Raw genomic sequence first — 16,140 nt, forward strand, 5'->3', positions numbered from 1 at the left:
AACTATACAAAATAAAGCAGCGAGTGAAGAGGAACTGTTTTAAAGTGACACAAGCCAAAAAGATTGGGAGACACTGGCTGTGAGTACTGATTAAGATTCTGATGCTACAGGCCTGTTTAGAAAGCTTTTAGTTTAAAAAACAATCAACAAGATACCTTGGCTGTGCTGATCCATTGGACTCTGTGGAGGTCCCATACCACTATGCAGAGATCTCATCCCCACACCTTTCATGTGACCAAAGTGCATTGCATCTGCTATGGTCTTTTCATTCATTCCCTCCATTGTCTGAAAATGGAAAAAAATTATGATTCAAGATAAAGATTACTTCATTGTGTACAACACATTTCCCCCAAAACTGCAATTTCTGACGCAACCCTGAATAAAAAAGGGCTACAAAACTGAAGGTTGTGATGAAAATAGTCATATCATCCCACATATTAAATATCAAAAATTTTGATATACAAGGCAAATGACTCATCTTCCCTCTAGCACAGAGCAAAACCACACTTCTCTTAAGTTTCATCTCGGGTCACACGTTTGTCAAAAGCTGATCAGTGGACTAAAGATGTAAGTGCTACATGCCTAAACTGTCAAGCTGTCCCAGATAAATGCACTGACAAACATCTCAGAGGATGATGAAAACACCCAAGCAGAGATGTACTACCACTGTAGATTTCCAATTGCTTTTCATTTATTTAGGTATTTGTGCTGTCAGCAGGTGACAAGTGACAAAGACAAGTACAGTCCAACACTTTCTAAATTACATTAAATATATACAGTACAGGCCAAAAGTTTGGACACACCTTCTCATTCAATGCGTTTTCTTTATTTTCATGACTATTTACATTGTAGATTCTCACTGAAGGCATCAAAACTATGAATGAACACATGTGGAGTTATGTACTTAACAAAAAAAGGTGAAATAACTGAAAACATGTTTTATATTCTAGTTTCTTCAAAATAGCCACCCTTTGCTCTGATTACTGCTTTGCACACTCTTGGCATTCTCTCCATGAGCTTCAAGAGGTAGTCACCTGAAATGGTTTTCCAACAGTCTTGAAGGAGTTCCCAGAGGTGTTTAGCACTTGTTGGCCCCTTTGCCTTCACTCTGCGGTCCAGCTCACCCCAAACCATCTCGATTGGGTTCAGGTCCGGTGACTGTGGAGGCCAGGTCATCTGCCGCAGCACTCCATCACTCTCCTTCTTGGTCAAATAGCCCTTACACAGCCTGGAGGTGTGTTTGGGGTCATTGTCCTGTTGAAAAATAAATGATCGTCCAACTAAACGCAAACCGGATGGGATGGCATGTCGCTGCAGGATGCTGTGGTAGCCATGCTGGTTCAGTGTGCCTTCAATTTTGAATAAATCCCCAACAGTGTCACCAGCAAAACACCCCCACACCATCACACCTCCTCCTCCATGCTTCACAGTGGGAACCAGGCATGTGGAATCCATCCGTTCACCTTTTCTGCGTCTCACAAAGACACGGCGGTTGGAACCAAAGATCTCAAATTTGGACTCATCAGACCAAAGCACAGATTTCCACTGGTCTAATGTCCATTCCTTGTGTTTCTTGGCCCAAACAAATCTCTTCTGCTTGTTGCCTCTCCTTAGCAGTGGTTTCCTAGCAGCTATTTGACCATGAAGGCCTGATTCGCGCAGTCTCCTCTTAACAGTTATTCTAGAGATGGGTCTGCTGCTAGAACTCTGTGTGGCATTCATCTGGTCTCTGATCTGAGCTGCTGTTAACTTGCCATTTCTGAGGCTGGTGACTCGGATGAACTTATCCTCAGAAGCAGAGGTGACTCTTGGTCTTCCTTTCCTGGGTCGGTCCTCATGTGTGCCAGTTTCGTTGTAGCGCTTGATGGTTTTTGCCACTCCACTTGGGGACACATTTAAAGTTTTTGCAATTTTCCGGACTGACTGACCTTCATTTCTTAAAGTAATGATGGCCACTCCTTTTTCTTTAGTTAGCTGATTGGTTCTTGCCATAATATGAATTTTAACAGTTGTCCAATAGGGCTGTCGGCTGTGTATTAACCTGACTTCTGCACAACACAACTGATGGTCCCAACCCCATTGATAAAGCAAGAAATTCCACTAATTAACCCTGATAAGGCACACCTGTGAAGTGGAAACCATTTCAGGTGACGACCTCTTGAAGCTCATGGAGAGAATGCCAAGAGTGTGCAAAGCAGTAATCAGAGCAAAGGGTGGCTATTTTGAAGAAACTAGAATATAAAACATGTTTTCAGTTATTTCACCTTTTTTTGTTAAGTACATAACTCCACGTGTTCATTCATAGTTTTGATGCCTTCAGTGAGAATCTACAATGTAAATAGTCATGAAAATAAAGAAAACGCATTGAATGAGAAGGTGTGTCCAAACTTTTGGCCTGTACTGTACATATAATATTTTGATATTTCTATAACGGAATTCCTTGTTACTACCTGGACAACATAAGCACCAATGCGATTTGTCTGCAATAAGCCAATATAGGTTGATATATCAGTTTGCATCTTGTAAAAAGCAACAATTTGGCCTGTTAAAGACATCACAGAGATAAAGAAAAACTATAACTATACTGTTTCTGTGCAGGAGTGACATTAGAGGACATTAAACAGCAGAGGGCACACTGTACCTTGTGCATAGGATACATGCTGTCCTGAGAATAGTCACTTTGTCCCTGTCCCTGCATGCCATGAGGTGCGTTGGGTGTTCCAGGTCCAGGGCTGGGTCCCATCATGCTGTGAACAGAGCCTGGGGAGGGGTCTGGACCAGGGCTAGGGCCCAAAATGGGCCCTGGGGATAGACCTGCCCCCGGAGAAGGGCCAGGATGGGACATACCACCTGCTGTGTCTGAAGGGGTGGACATCTACTGAATTGCTGGGAGCATACCAGGCAGCTTCAGGATAAAACAGAAGGGACAGGTTTTAAAGCCATGCAAACAATACAAGTCCAATATTACTGTAAAATGTTTATGTAGTCTATTTTACTTTTTTTTACTGTTGCTAAAATTGTCTGTCATTAAGCAATGTTTTTTATAAGGTTATTTTTAAAAAAGAAACTTTAATCACACTGCAGTTTCAATCGACAGGATTATATCGTATAGGTGCTCCTATTAGGGTAGCATTTATGTGTACATTTTCACTTTCAGCACTATACAATATAGGTAGAATATCTGTTTTCAATTCAATTTTATTTATAAAGCCCATTATCACAAATTTACAATTTGCCTCAGAGGGCTTTACAGTACACAGCATCCCTCTGTCCTTGGACCCTCACAGGAAGAAAAATCTCACCCAAAAAACACTTTAATATGGGAAAACTGGTAAAAACCTCTTGAAGAGCAACTAAGGAGGGATCTCTCTTACAGAACGGGTATGATGTCATGTGTACAGAACTAAGGATAGACCAATACATCGGCCGGCCGATATATCGGGCCGATATTTGAGTTTTTTACTTGTATCGGCATCGGCCGATACGCGCGTGGGTTCGCGGATTTATTTTTCCCTGGCACTTTTTTTTCATTTGAAAGTATGTGGTTAAGTTGAACAAAGCTGTTGAATCCTACTGTGTACAGTAGTTGTTGTTTTATTTATGCTTCAGCTTAAATATTTGTTTATTTTATAAAGACATTACTGGAAGATTTAAGAGCACTGAACTCTTTTTTTTATTTGAATGTATAATAATAATAATAATATTCTACCTGTTCTACCTCAACTTTCCATCTTGTTTTCGTATTTTTTACTGTTCAATAAATGTTTCTGATTTTAAACTTCAGACCTGTAATATTTGTTATCATTGTGTCATTTTTTTATGTAAATTGAGGGCGCAAAAGCAGTATTGGCCCCAAATATCGGCTCAAGAAAATCGGCAGTCCATAATCAGTCATCAGTTAAGGGTGATGGAAAAAAATCGGTATCGGCATCGGCCCTAAAAAATCCATATCGGTCTATCCCTATACAGAACATATCTACATAATAAATGTACGGTGATCCATACAACAAAATGAATAAATGAATGAATTCATAAAGTGAGACAGAGAGAGATGCAGGGCAAATATTTAATAATAAAATAAATCTTTGGCATTTGTTTAAAAGCTTAAGTGGCCTGTAAAAACTCTGTTTTGTAATATATATTGTTTATCTGCCTTTTAAACAGAGTACCTTTACTATGTAAATTAAAGCATGCTTTTCCAATTTAAAGCATTTTAATAACTGCAACATCCCTGATTTAATTCCTCTCGCTCCATGACATTCCCCCTTTCTCTCTCCCCTTTACTGTCCTCTTTCAATAAAAGGCAAAAAATCCCCAAAGAATATGCAGAATATGTTGTAATGCAAGGCTTTATGTCAGCAGTGTGACCTGACACGTCTAAATGTATCTTTCTGTGAAAAGTGAAGTCAATACTGAAGTAACATTATGAAAGGAAAGCCCTGAGTAACAACAGCAGCATGCTCCATAACACAGACACATCAGAGACATACAGAGCTGCAGTGAATATGTGGACTGCCAACCTCAATGTGAACAAATGTCTGTTTTCTGTGCCATCACTGGACGCCAGCCTAACTCACCACTTTTCTGTCACTTCCTGCTGTCAATAGCTACTGATGCATAATGCAACTATCAGCTAATCCTATTTGTCTCACCTACAGCATATAGGCGTATTATTCATAAGTTTTAAGCATAACACAATGTCTCATCTCTGATATAGTAAGGATATAAGGCTTCCTATTACGATTAACGTTACTATTAATGCTGTCACCTCACCTCCAGCAGAGGTAACGTTTGACAAAAACACACCGCATTTACAGCGTTAAAACACCTGTCTAAATACGTCAATTACCAATAAAATACAAACTAAATAACACCACAAAGGTTTTATTAATAGGTTGACGTCCGTGTTATATAGTTGTTTTCTCATAATCCTCGTAACAGTACCAGTAACGCTAGCTTGGTAACTAACGTTATCACTCAGTAGAACGACGTTAACTCTGATTGGATCATGGCTTCCCCAAAAACTGGTGGCCATCACGGATATGCAGGCAAAATCAAAGTTTAGATGAAAGTCAAGCCCCTGACATGACCTTGGAGATATTAATAGTAACAAAAATCGACTTTAATAATACATTTAGAAGCACATAGTTTCACAGAACAAACAGCTAGGTCGCTTTAGGCTGTCTGCTTCGCTCGTTGGGGAACTTAGCTCACAGCTAGCTAGTTAGCTGACGATAGTTAGCATAGCGGCTAGCCTGCTAGCTAGTCCGGGTACAGAAGCCCCAGCTAGCGAACTGTGTCCGTGTCAGAAAGTTTGGACAGTTAGCTGAACGCTGAGTAGTTACATGCCAATATGAATCACAAACGAAGCGCCGTTAGTCAGTTTACCTTTCGGCTGAACTGTAACTGCACACAATTAGATGGAAATATTGTAATGTTTCTTCAAAATATGACTGCTGTCCAAAAGTTCACTCCCCCTCAGTGTTGTTTTGCTGACATATTAAAGTTTTTCTTCTGTCGCCATTACTGATTTGTCAATGTCACAGGAAGTCCCGCCTACCTCTACAGTGATTGGCTGTATCTCAAGTCAATCATTTTATTTTGCTGCTCTTGGGCGTGCATCTGTCCTGTAACCATTGCTGTAACTTTCTGCTTGAGTGGCCATGATTGCAAACAGGACAATAAAACAAACTTGGACATCTTGTCAACCGTGATAATATTAAAATAATGACGTAATGACCTGTGTTTACTACTGTAATACGCACCAGTGCAAATGGGACAGAGATTTTGATCTGCTTTCAGTGCATAACCTCTTTTCCTGCTTTTAAATATAGATAAATAAATCCTATTTATTTGTCATTTTCATTAAGATATAGCTGTTTAATGTCAGTTAAAGAGCCTTCAGCACTGGTGGAATACAACAAAGCACTATTTTGATTAATTGTTACTTGAATATTTCTTCTCCACGACATTTAAGAGAGAAATATTATACCCTTTACTCCACTTCAGTGTTCGCACAGCTGTTGTTACCAGTTACTTTGCAGACTGCAGTTTTACATACAAAGCCTACAAGAAGCTTATCAAATATGACGCAATTTTAATAGATTAAACAGCTCAACTTTGTAAGTATTACCAATGATAATCCAATTATATAATACTAGTGCATAATGTGCAACCTTACTTTTGGTGCACTGAATTGGCCTACATGTTGCCAATAATACATCTGCACTTTTACTTGTGTGAATGATGAATGCAGGACATGTATTCTTACATCGTAGTATAGTATTGCTACTTCTACATTTGTTTGTTTGGCACATACGGAACTATTTGACTATGCGATGGCTAAACATGAATAATAGGCAATTATCTTAAGTCACAAAGGGGTAAATACTGCACCAAAAAAATCTAAAAAGTCTCATTAATTAAGGGATTAATGTTTAAGAAATAATTTAATGTCATTAATTAAATGATCAAATTAATAATGACTGTTTTATAGACTGTTTTTATATTTCGGGTGTGATTAGGGAGGTACTTTTATCATATTAGCAATGGACACTCGCAGGCCAATAACCTAAATTTAACGGAGAAAGAAATACTATTTGGATGCTTTCATATGTTTTGGTCATCATGTTTCAGTTTGAAAAATTGTGAAACCACAAAAAAAGTCTTGCCTCACCATGTCAATATCATCTTAGCTATAATGAATTGATGAAAGAATGAGACAAAAGTTGGGACAGTATAATTTTCTAACTTTAAAGCTACTTAGGGGACTTTTTTAGAGGGAAATCCAGAGGCTACAATACTCCAGCTCCTCCAGTCCATAAAGTGAACACAAGATGGCAGCAGGGACCACCAGTTGCCTCCATGAACTGCCCTCTGTAGCCCAGTGCTGTATGGCTGGGACACCTGGCAGGTACTGAATTACCACAGACATCTGAGCTCTAAACAAACACATGTCAAGTTCAGAGTGATGAAGAGCTAGCCATCATTTACAAACACCAACTGAGTAAATCTGATGATAGCAATGTGGAGTTTTAAAGGCAAGCCATGCAAATGACACACAGGTTTAGTCAAGCGCCATTTGCATCCCTCTGATATCAGAAACTTCGTTTTGTTGTCATTATGAAAAAATAAAGCTGTTTTTACTGGACATGTATTTGTTTAGAGCCATTATTTTTTCTGTCCTGTTTTTATCTACATAGTACAGTTCATAATTTGTCTGCATTTACATCAGGTGTATTTTACCCAAATAAATTGATTGATTGATTGATTCTTTATTTCGAACATATTTTTAAAAAAAAAGAAAGTAAAAGAAAAGACATAAAATAAATCATACGTGTTATAGTTTCTCAAAAAACAAAAGCAATGTTCAAATCAATAAACACAAATTACGATAGATTCTATAACTAGAATCAGTTTTGGGGCTGAGATATGTCAATATTCAAAATGTTTCACTGCAACCTTAATAGACGAGCTCTTTTTCTCAAACCCATACGAGGAAATAAATCTTTTGCTTAAATGTCTTGTTGGCTCTATCTTACACATCCAGAGTCGACTGGATGCTATCGCATATTGGCAGACTTTAGCTGTAGTGAAGTCAAATATGCATGTTCTGCAGAAAATAATGAGTGTACAGTTCTAATTCATAGAAGCAGTCACACATGCATTGAGATAAGAAGTATTTTAAGACTGAAAATATGACGTGTCATGTCAGTTACAGCAACAGAAACAAAAACAATTATGATCGGAGATAATTTTGTCACACTTACACTAAGATCTGGAATGCAATCCCACACTACATTAGAGCAATAACCTCTATTACACATTTCAAACACGCATATACACACTATCCGAAGAAAGGACATACGTGCAACTACTGATTTAAATCCCATACTCCATTTTACTCACTCCACTTCAGTCTTGTATTCTGCAGTGTCTATATAGCTGAATACGTTTTGTTGTTTCTGTTTTTATTCTGTATTGTAATGTGTCTTTGTTGCGTAACAGGAACCTGCAGTTTTAATTGTAACATACAATGTTACTTTTAATCCCTTTCCTGTAAAACGAAAGTAAATGAAATTAACAAATGGAATATTAAAACCTCAAATGCACTGAAAATGAATTGGTTTATGAGTAAATTCATTAATTTTGTTGAAAGATGTAAACCACGTCTTGGTTCTTTGAATAGATTTTGGTGAATAACTACAAATGTTCTTGTCTCTGAATTTAATGTGTGCAGAAAATTCAGTGTAAAAAGAAACAACTTGTCTTCTAAAGTTCAGTCAGCTTAAAACTGTAAGGCAGCCTGGACACAACTATTTTATGTTCAAACAAATTAAGGTTATTTGGTAATGACTGAAAACAAATAAATATTTCTAGTCAAATGAACTTGATCTTAATTCAATTTTACTTAAATCATGTATGTATATATATCATAGTTTATGTAACTTAAGGATTTAAGTGGAACTAAATTAAGATCAAGTTTATTTGACTAGAAAAGTTAATTGTTTTGAAGTTAAAACAACTAGTTTCTTTTTAGTCTATCTATCTATCTATCTATCTATCTATCTATCTATCTATCTATCTATCTATATGCGATGACACCTGGATGACCTTGTAAGACATTCAAAGCACTCCATCCTGACAGCCCATCATTTGAATACCTCACATATCAATAAACAAAGCCTCACGTTTAAACTTTGATCGTGACTTCCCCTCCTCAACAATTCCGCCCTTTCTTATACGTCTCCATAAAGGATGTGCACAGGGTTCCTGAATGTAAATTTTACCCAAATAAACAAACCTAATTAACTTTGTGGTGAAAGCCACCGCCCCCTTCAAATTCATCGAGCCAGGAAAGGGCTCGGCCGCAGTCATTTGGCAGTGAAAGGACTAGTGGTTGTGGCTTCCATTCACCTTGAAACCCTCCGTAAAAAGCTCCGGTGAACCACTGGCGTGACATTTTATTCAAAGCCTACAGGTTTTTAAATGGATGGGCTGAACAATGGATTGCTCATTTACAGACGCAAAGAAGGTCCCTTCACTTCATCCTTCTTCTCTCTTTTTCTTTGATGAATCCACTCATGCTTCATGTGTTTCTAGAAAGGAATATTAAAATGAATTTGTCCTGAATCACAATGGCATTGTGTACCAAGAAATACTAGGGCAACAAAATTCCCATATTTCCTTGCTGTTATTTTTCTTAATTCATCCCAGTAGAGCAAAATAACTAAAGTACTTATTATTTTAGCATTAGAAAGTAATTGGAGAGCTTTAAAGTTTACTCATACCAACTTTGAACTCTTGTTTTTTGATATCTATATACACTTTTTGTAATCTATTCTCAGGTCATTTTTGCAAAAGACAACTTTATCTCAATGGGGATTCCTATTTGATGAAGAGTTTCAGATCAATTCATTAGAATTTTGGCAATAATGCCTGAATAATTTTGTTCATTTACAGACCAATCATTCTGATTATTGCTACTGGCAAGATTAAATTGCTATCCTGCATTTAATGTCATGATAAAATACATATATTGGGGTTGGCAGAGTGAATGTGTCATTTTAGGCAGCTCATTAATGGACAATGGACATTCATTCTGACACTTTATGGACTGAATTGTCAGTCACTTTATTTTCAAATTAATTTATAACTTTTGTGTCTGTTGTCCCTGGTTGGTTGTTAAAAAGGCTCTAAAAATACAGTTAGAGAAAATATGTTATAAATTTCATACACAAAACATAATAAATAAGCATAAAATAGTACAGTGCACATCCACCAATAAACACAGTCACATTATAACACAAAGAAGTTACTTATAACATGTACAATAAAAAACATCCGTTTGAATAAACTACCAGTAAAGAAATCTGTTATTCTAACTCTAAAATATGGACATTTCTGGCACAAGTTCATCAGCATCATGTATGTAACAGTGATGTAGTACGGCCTCTAAAGAGTTCGTCAGCTATGATATATTGGAACAAAATGTTTTTTATTCATCTTCATATATTATATATCTGTACTGCAGGATATTTAGGAGCTTTGCAAAGATGAATGTTTAGTTTTACTGTCAAGCATCAGACACCTATAGCCAACAGGCAGATATATGCACATACTGTACATAAACACACACACACTTGTGTTGGTGCACATGCACTGTGTTGCTATCCCCAGGTGTGTGTGCAAACAAAGGGAGTGTTATAATTAGTTTTACATGAGCCACATTTGGCAGGGAGCTGTTTGCTTTCTCTCTGTGTTATCTGAGAGTCCCATTTGAATAACCAATGCTGACACTGTGGTGCACTTATTTATTTCTGAGCAAGATGATGGAGTGGATGTTTAAACAGGGGAGACACCCGGCATCGAAATAATAAAGAGGCCATATTTCAACTTTGAGTATTAGTGTGTATTTAAGAATTATTATTGATATCAGCACCTGAATGAACCTTTTCCTCCTGGGCTTTTTTCTTTTGCTCTAAGAATTGTACATCGTTTCATCCAATAAAGACCGCTGGAGGAAAAAAGCTCTCACAAGTTGCTAACCAACAGCGAGCAACTGTCAGCCAGTTACTGTAGAAACAACTGTTAACATCTGACTTAGTACCATAAGTTCACAGTTTATTTAAAATGCCTATTTGTTCATCATCTCTAACTGTCTGCAAACCATCCCTCTTTTGTGGAGCAGATTATAGAGCAGATAGCGCTTTGGACTTTCCGACTCAAAGCACAGAACTGTCAAGTTGGTTTGCCATGTGAAGGTACGTCACACCGTGTGGGAGTGGAACAAGGGTGCCATCTTGTGAGGTACACACTCTGTTAACTCTGTTATGAAAGTGCATGCATTCAGTCCAAACCAGGCAGCAAACTCCAGGGGTAAAAAATGTAGCCAATGCTGAAGTACCAAAGACTGCAGTTCCTCTAATGACCACTTGAGACTGGCCCCAGAAGCAAGTAAATCCTCATAGACACCAATTTTAAAATACTCAACTTTACAGCAGAAATAAACATGTTTACAGCCTGGTACAAAAACAGTTTTGATCTTTATAGTAATTTCTCCCTTTATGACAATTTTACAAGGCATAGATTTTTATGTAACTCATCCGTTTACATTTTATTGAGGCTTCTTGTCCAAACTCAGTCACTTCTAGCTCCAAAAAACCCACCATGGCGATGGCTGAAATGCCAAAGTCTTCCAAATGGAGTTCACAAACCAATGGCTGACGTCACAGTAGCTACGTTCATTATTTTATACAGTCAGTGGTTCAAAAATGATAGTTTACAATGTGCAGGTGTGTGAGTGGACATCTGTAATCTGGCATTGGGCTGCAGGCATATGGATTAGTTTGTCCAGTTACTGTACTTACAATACTTGCTCAACAAAGCAGGCACAGGTAACAGTGTGTGATCCTCACAAGATGGCGCCCCTGTTGAAAAAATTTGACATCAACTTCACATTGTCTGTAGGCCTTTGTCACAGCAAACATTTTGATTGGTCAAAGCAGAAAAAGCACAGGTGAAATCAGTAATTGGTTTTATTATTTATATCCGTGCTTTTCCTCATGTGACATGTCAAAATGTCTTCTCTATAATCCTATTTTTCCGTGGGGCCAAAATGCATGTTCTGTTCAGTTACAGTAGTAGGGGACTTAAGGTGTATGATAGAAGTTCCTGTTGTTGTTTGTTGACGTTCCCAAGTTTTTGATGTTTGACGTGAATCTAGGTTATAACATTACAAGAGCAATCCACATTCAGACAGACTTTCGGAAAAAAATAAGCATTTAGTGTCGACTTTTGGTTCGCAGAGGTGTCCAGTTTGGCCCCGTCTGTTGTGTCGTCTCAGTAAAAGATTTCCTAAACATCATTCTTGGCCAACTGCTCTCTCTTCTCTCTCCCTCTCTCAGCTTTATCCGCTGGCCCTCTGACCAGTGTTTGTTATTTCTCTCTTCAAGTGCTCCTCGTGAAAGGAAAACTTCTGCAAGATTTACGGGCAGGTGCACCGTGCCCTCCTCCATCACTCCACCCTCAATTTCTGCCTGCCGGTGCTCAATTTGCAAGAGCTGCTTTTGAGCTCTCCCAAGGGACCAACTCCACGACCAGAGCAACGCATGCTGAGATCTTTTTCCAAGATGGTGCCGGGGTCATGCAGGAGGCTGAAGAGAGAGGAAATGCTGTCAGAGGAAGTCTCTTTGTAGTTGCTTTTGTTGCAGGTGTTCTGCCATCCATTGTTAAAGCACGCTCTTTAATATTACAACCTGCCTGACATCTGGTGGACTGGGCTGGACCAAAGCAGCAGCTCATGATGATTACGGATAACCCTGCCTGATAATATCTTCTGACAGATTACACATAAGCACACATGTTGATTATCAGCAGATGATGTGTGAGCACTCTACACATAATTTTCAGTATTCTGACAAAAAAAATCTGTGACAGTTTTGTGTAAATAAAGTAGCAACAGCCTTCTTGGTTGAACTGCTTATGTAGTAAGAGAGATGGATATGGCAGAATCATTCAGTCTTGCTACTAGTTTGTCTATTTGGGCCCCAAAATCATTTTCCCCACAGATCAATATTACATAACTGTTGATAGGACACCTCACACTGCAAATAAGGTCAATTATTATTATTAGTCCATGAACATTTTTATTGTAACCTCTTAAAGAATGTAATGTCTGCAACATCCAGAGCTTTAAAAAACTTAACTATTGGTATGGCATATTGACATGTTACGTCACATGCCTCCAGCTAGTATTTTTGACAGACAGGTGCAGGAATAAGTTCTAGAAACGAGGAGCCTGCTCTAACTCCAAAGTCATTGAGATCTGGCACTTGGGCGGTGACTTGTGTTGTCAGAAACCAACGAAAAAAGACATCCTTTAATATCAGCATGACACGTGGCCGGTTGCCGTTATAGTATATAGTATATCCTCTGACAAAGACAAAGGTTAATTTAATTTAATTTTTTTTTTTTTAATTTTATATACTTTATTAATCCCCGAGGGGAAATTCAATTTTTCACTCTGTTGTCAATTACACACAGGTCCAAACACACACATGCACAAACTGGACCTATACATGCACTAAGTGGAGAGATGTCAGAGTAGGCTGCCCATGACAGGCGCTCTGAGCGGTTGGGGGGTTCGGTGCCTTGCTCAGGGGCACCTCGGCAGTGCCCAGGAGGTGAACCGGCACCTCTCCAGCTACCAGTCCACGCTCCATATTTTTGGTCCAGACGGGGACTTGAACAGGCGACCCTCTGGTTCCCAACCCAAGTCCCTATGGACTGAGCTACTGCCGCCCCCAAGGTTAAGGTGGTGAAAGTCCGACTTGGGCTAGCAGGAGGGGTGGTGGATGGATCCAGCAAACATCGGTGTTGGACCCATCGGTGAGAGAGCGGTGTTCATGTCCCCTAAGATTCTAAAGTAAAGTTGTTGTTGTTGAAGGAAAAAAAAGTCAATTCACGGTGTTGTACCAATGCAGTGCATATATTTTGAAAGAGAATGTGTGCAAACGTTAAATTTCCTGTGAAAACAGAAGACAACAACTTGATATGGTGTCCCAGAACATCAACAACCAACACACCCAGGGTTCCTTGCATGTTGTATGTGGATGTCTAAAGTCCATGACCAAATGTCAATACATGACGAGGTCGGAGTGAGAATGTGTTGAAATGAGTTAGCACTCCCGGCTCCTTCTTCTCGAGGCTGATCAATTTTTTGAATGGGATTTCGGTTAGATGCCTGAAATAAGATCTGTGGTTAACTAAGAGATTGTCTTCTACAACAGAAAATTATAGGAAAAATAAAGATATGGGTGAGAATTATTACTCTGAAATTGAAAAGGTCCTTAATAAAATAACCATACACAAATGCTTTCTATATACAAAAACATACTGGACGGAGCACCTTAGGAGGATAAAAAAGGCGCAAAAAAAAGTGCACCTGAGCTGACACCATCCCTTTATTTCTAGCACCATCTGCTGTAACCCTCCAACATCGTAGCTCCAGTTACATTTTGCATGTGTCATACCTCATAGGTCCCATGGGGTCCAGGACTGTGTCCCAGCCATCACTGAAAAGCTTTGGGTGGTGTCTGGACTTTTTGAGGCCTCCCTGAAAGGGAACAGCCTGCCTTGTATTTGCTTTAGTCAGTGCCAACTACAGACTCTCAAACTTCATCAGCAAAGGAAGAAAGACATCACAGTTCTGCCCAAAAGTGTCTGACTGACAAGTGAAGTGTAGAAACAAACTTTGTTGAACTGCAAAAAAAAGTAACTGCTTTCAATACACGTCTGTTAATGACATCTGTAATTGAGTTGTGTGTTCTTTCATCGCTGGTTGGAATTGGATGAAACAGATGAAACAGGTCAGAATGGTAAGTTTGGCTCTTTTTCACCCAAATGTGTTTCCAGCCCTTTCAACTTGTAGCTGAAAGTGCAACGCCAGCATGTGTTTTGAACTTGTCACAGTGAATCGCTGCAGCTCAGAGAGGAGGGGGGGATGAAGTCAACCCTGAATACCTGCCCACCATCAGCGCATGGTGAGCATCTGTGAGCTGTTAAGACCACTTCATCTTAACCACATCCACAGGAGGGAGGTTAGTGGTGTTAAGATGTAAAGCAGGGTACAGTATGTCTGTCTGTATTTGTAAAGAAACGCGAATATCCAGAGTTAAAGGAGAAACTGTATGAATGTGTTTTGGCTCTGCTCTGAATCGGTGCAGAAAGAGGATACACAGAGGCTCAGGGATGATATACTATGGTATGTGAGGCATGCTGGGACTAATTGCTTGTTTCCACTCACAAAATTTAGCGTTAAACGATTTAACGATGGGCCACTATAGTCATTCTCTATCCCTAAATCATCCAAAGTGCCATCAGAGCAGGAATTCGTGATAAAATAAGTCATCAGCATTCAAATGGAAACTTGTATCGTTCAAACAGGCAGCTGCTTCTGTTTGGTCTAAAATGTTTTGCTGGTCTTTGACCTGCAGTGGTTTGGAAGTGAGGTGTTAAGTGCCGAACATCAATGTCTGTAGCAGCCCGACTGGGTTTCATCCTTAACACTAGTTTTTCTTCCGCTCATAAAATGTCTACAACTTGTTCAATTTTCTCCACAGCTCCACAAACATGTTGTTTATACGGCATGCAATGAGCCCTCAAACTTTTATCTTATTGAAACTGATAATTGATTAATGAAAGAATTGGTTTTAAAAATCCTGCAGAAAGATCAACGTCTCCGTTCATCATCAGGTTTTGTTTTCACAGATTAGTACAACTGTGGACACTGTTTTATACCTATTTTGATCCTGAACTGGACTTGATTTGCTCTTGCATCTCAAACCCAGTTTCCATGCAAATCTTGTGAAAATTTTCACCAGATTTCAAGGAAATCGGTAAAAGAAAATGCAACTAAATACATGTTTCCATCTTGGACCAGTGGTGCCAGATGGAGCCACAGAAAATCTCAGGGAGGTACACAAAAGCCATAACTGAATTTCAGGAACTCGATTATGCTGTTATGGTATACAGGCTAGTTTTGGTAATTATTTTAGATTTCGATTTAGTGTTTAAACAAAAATGCTTATTCGTTTTAGGTACATTCAAGTCTTTTTTTTTATCTTCATAGTGAAGGATAAAAAAGGATAAGGATAAGGATAAGGATGGTTGTATCAAGTGCTGAAATTCATTTAGACATTTTTTTTTCTACAGCTAAATTTAATCCCTACACTTACAAACTTGCATTGAGTTTTTGATGGGTTTATTAGCATACACTCACTGATCATCATTTGAAAAGCTCAGAGTCTTTCTATTTATGATCTCAAAAACATGGAGACCACAAATAACTAAGTTGAAACAACTAGGATTTGCACCCAGGTTCACTGTAAAGAAAAGCCTCTCTCATTTCAGCCTGAATTCTTTCTAAATCTGCAACATGACTAGCTGGGCTTTAAAGACACTATTGTCGGCCTCAAACTATTTTTGCCAGGTGGTGCCACTGGGGGGCAGCGATTATATCATGGTGGTCATGGCTCCCCTGGCTCCCCCTCTGGATTTCCAGCATTTAAACTTAAAAATTAAAATGTGCGTAAAACAGGTGGATTGATTCAAACTTCAGACTTCAGAAACCAAAGTGTT

General features: G+C 38.8%; 1 protein-coding gene across 1 annotated transcript in view; it reads right to left on the reverse strand.

Annotated features, from left to right (window-relative positions):
- smarca2 (SWI/SNF related BAF chromatin remodeling complex subunit ATPase 2) overlaps window positions 1–5,522 on the reverse strand; it is a 72,769-nt gene extending 67,247 nt beyond the window's left edge. Inside the window, exons 1-3 of the mRNA XM_033618979.2 lie at window positions 5,389–5,522; window positions 2,642–2,905; window positions 156–285 (exon numbers count right to left, since the gene is read on the reverse strand). Of these exons, the coding sequence (XP_033474870.2) occupies window positions 156–285; window positions 2,642–2,875 (364 nt within the window). The 5' untranslated portion in view covers window positions 2,876–2,905; window positions 5,389–5,522. The remainder of the gene's footprint in view (window positions 1–155; window positions 286–2,641; window positions 2,906–5,388) is intronic.
- Between the last annotated feature and the right edge of the window lie 10,618 nt (window positions 5,523–16,140).

The sequence above is a fragment of the Epinephelus lanceolatus genome, chromosome 9 (genome assembly GCF_041903045.1).
Source record: "Epinephelus lanceolatus isolate andai-2023 chromosome 9, ASM4190304v1, whole genome shotgun sequence".
Classification (NCBI taxonomy): domain Eukaryota; kingdom Metazoa; phylum Chordata; class Actinopteri; order Perciformes; family Serranidae; genus Epinephelus; species Epinephelus lanceolatus.